At 45.9% G+C, this 1,969-nt stretch overlaps 1 protein-coding gene across 1 annotated transcript in view; it reads right to left on the bottom strand.

Annotated features, from left to right (window-relative positions):
- The window catches only part of WDR41 (WD repeat domain 41), an 89,907-nt gene extending 88,465 nt beyond the window's left edge, over nucleotides 1–1,442 (bottom strand). The window contains exon 1 of the mRNA XM_006873282.1: nucleotides 1,392–1,442. Within this exon, the coding sequence (XP_006873344.1) occupies nucleotides 1,392–1,442 (51 nt within the window). The remainder of the gene's footprint in view (nucleotides 1–1,391) is intronic.
- Nucleotides 1,443–1,969: the final 527 nt, after the last annotated feature.

Raw genomic sequence — 1,969 nt, 5'->3', positions numbered from 1 at the left:
CACTTTAGTCCTCAAGCTGACATCTTTGCTCTTCTACACTTTAAAAAGGTCTTGTGCAGCAGATTTGCCTAATGAAAATTTCTAGACTGCTGCTTCCATTAAGTGTCGATAGCTGATCCAAGAAGAATGAAGTCCTTGACAACTTCAATCTCTTTTCGCCATTGATAAGAATGTTGTTTATTGGTCCAGTGAAGAGGATTTTTGTGTTCTTTACATTAAGATGTAATCCATGCTGAAGGCTGTGTTCTTCAGTCTTCATCAGTAAATACTTTGTCTTCTTCACTTTCAACAAGCAAGGTTTTATCATCTGCATATCACACGTTGTTAGAGTCTTCCTCCAATCCTGATGCCATGTTTTTCTTCATATAACTCAGTTTCTTGGATTATTTGCTCAGCATACAGGTTGAATGTTGTTAAGTACCATGGAGTAGGCTCCGACTCATAGTGACCCTGCACAGGATTTCCAAGGCTGTAAATCTTTATGGGAGCAGAAAGCCTCATAGTTCTCCCACAGAACTGCTGGTAGTTTCGATCTGCCGACCTTGCGGTTAGCAGCCCAATTCGTAACCACTGTACTACCAGAGCTCCTTATACAGGTTGACTAAATATGGTGAAAGAGTAAGTAAGGCTGCTTACAACAAGCCAAGTTTAAAAAAACAAAGTATTTTCTATGGGTAATAAAAGGAAACTCAACACCAACTCCATTCCTTGTATAAAATCAATTTCAGATGTTAACAAGACAAATTTTCCTTTTTTCTTATCATTTCCCATGTAAGCCTTATTACTCAGTGTACTCAATTATTTAAATTCATGAAGGTGTGATTCTGGAACTAAAGATAGCAACTACCATTCTCTCTACTTTGAAGCAAATTATCACTTTTTTGTTATTGGACAAATAGTGAAATTAATTTTACATCCCGTGACCAAGCATCAGTTAGATTGGACAGAGGCGCCAATTCAAAGAAACCAAAAGTGGACTACGGTAGTAATCACAACTTGTTTGTTTCTGGTTATGGCAAACGGATACTTTTTAAAGGTGAAAAGGGCTGATTTAAGTAACCAGAAGATTTACGTTTATAAAGGTACCGACTCTACCGATTATTAACAGTGTGTCCTAGAGACAGTCCTTTAACCTCCTAAACTTCAATCGCTCACCTCATAGTACCCGGATATTTAACTCAGACCACTTGGGAGGAAGCACGAGCACATATTGGCTCCCTAAGCCCCGCACAGACCCCGCCCCTCGCACGGCTCCGAGCAACGCGCTGCGCGTCTACGCCTACAGGCCCCGCCCCCGCAGGAGTCCCCACTGCCTGCTTTTGGAATCCTGATCCTGCATCAGCAAGCTCGGTCTCTGTAGGTGTCAGGGGGGTCCCTCCCGCGGGGTTTACCTCGGCCAGTCCCTGAGGTTCTCGGCTTCCCCCGATCAACCATCGCAACATTCAAGCAGTGGCAGTGTCTCGCCTGGCCCAGGCCTCCGTCAGCCCGAACGCCCCGCCGGACTCGGCCTCCTCTTACTTCTCGAGTAAGACGCTAAAACTTGCCACCCAGGCTTGCCCACGGAACGAAGGAATGCAAAACAGAAACCTCAGAAGAAAGGAGGGTTTTGCCGCTAAAACGTTCCCGGACCCTCCTCTGGGAACACCACCAGAAAGTCTGAGCGAAGACGGCTGGGGCCCAGAGAGGCACAACATGAAGTGAGCACGCGCGGGCGCGCCGCCGGAAACCGCGCTGCAGTTGGGTAGATGGAGCGGCCCCTGGTGGACGCGTGCGTCGCAGCAAATGCAACCTTCCGATCTAGCGCGATCTAAGTAAATACTTTACTTACCTGAGACGCTCAGGAAACTACGTTTCTTCAAGAGCTGACTCGAGAAAGTGCAGTAGACTTCTGAATCCAAACCAATCCACTGGCACGTGTGTACACCAGAATAAATATGGCCAACAGTTTTGTGCTATATTACACCTAACA

Source organism: Chrysochloris asiatica, unplaced genomic scaffold (assembly GCF_000296735.1).
Source record: "Chrysochloris asiatica unplaced genomic scaffold, ChrAsi1.0 scaffold00234, whole genome shotgun sequence".
Lineage (NCBI taxonomy): Eukaryota > Metazoa > Chordata > Mammalia > Afrosoricida > Chrysochloridae > Chrysochloris > Chrysochloris asiatica.
Note: the sequence above shows the minus strand (reverse complement) of the source record. Positions and strands in the feature narration are given on the sequence as shown.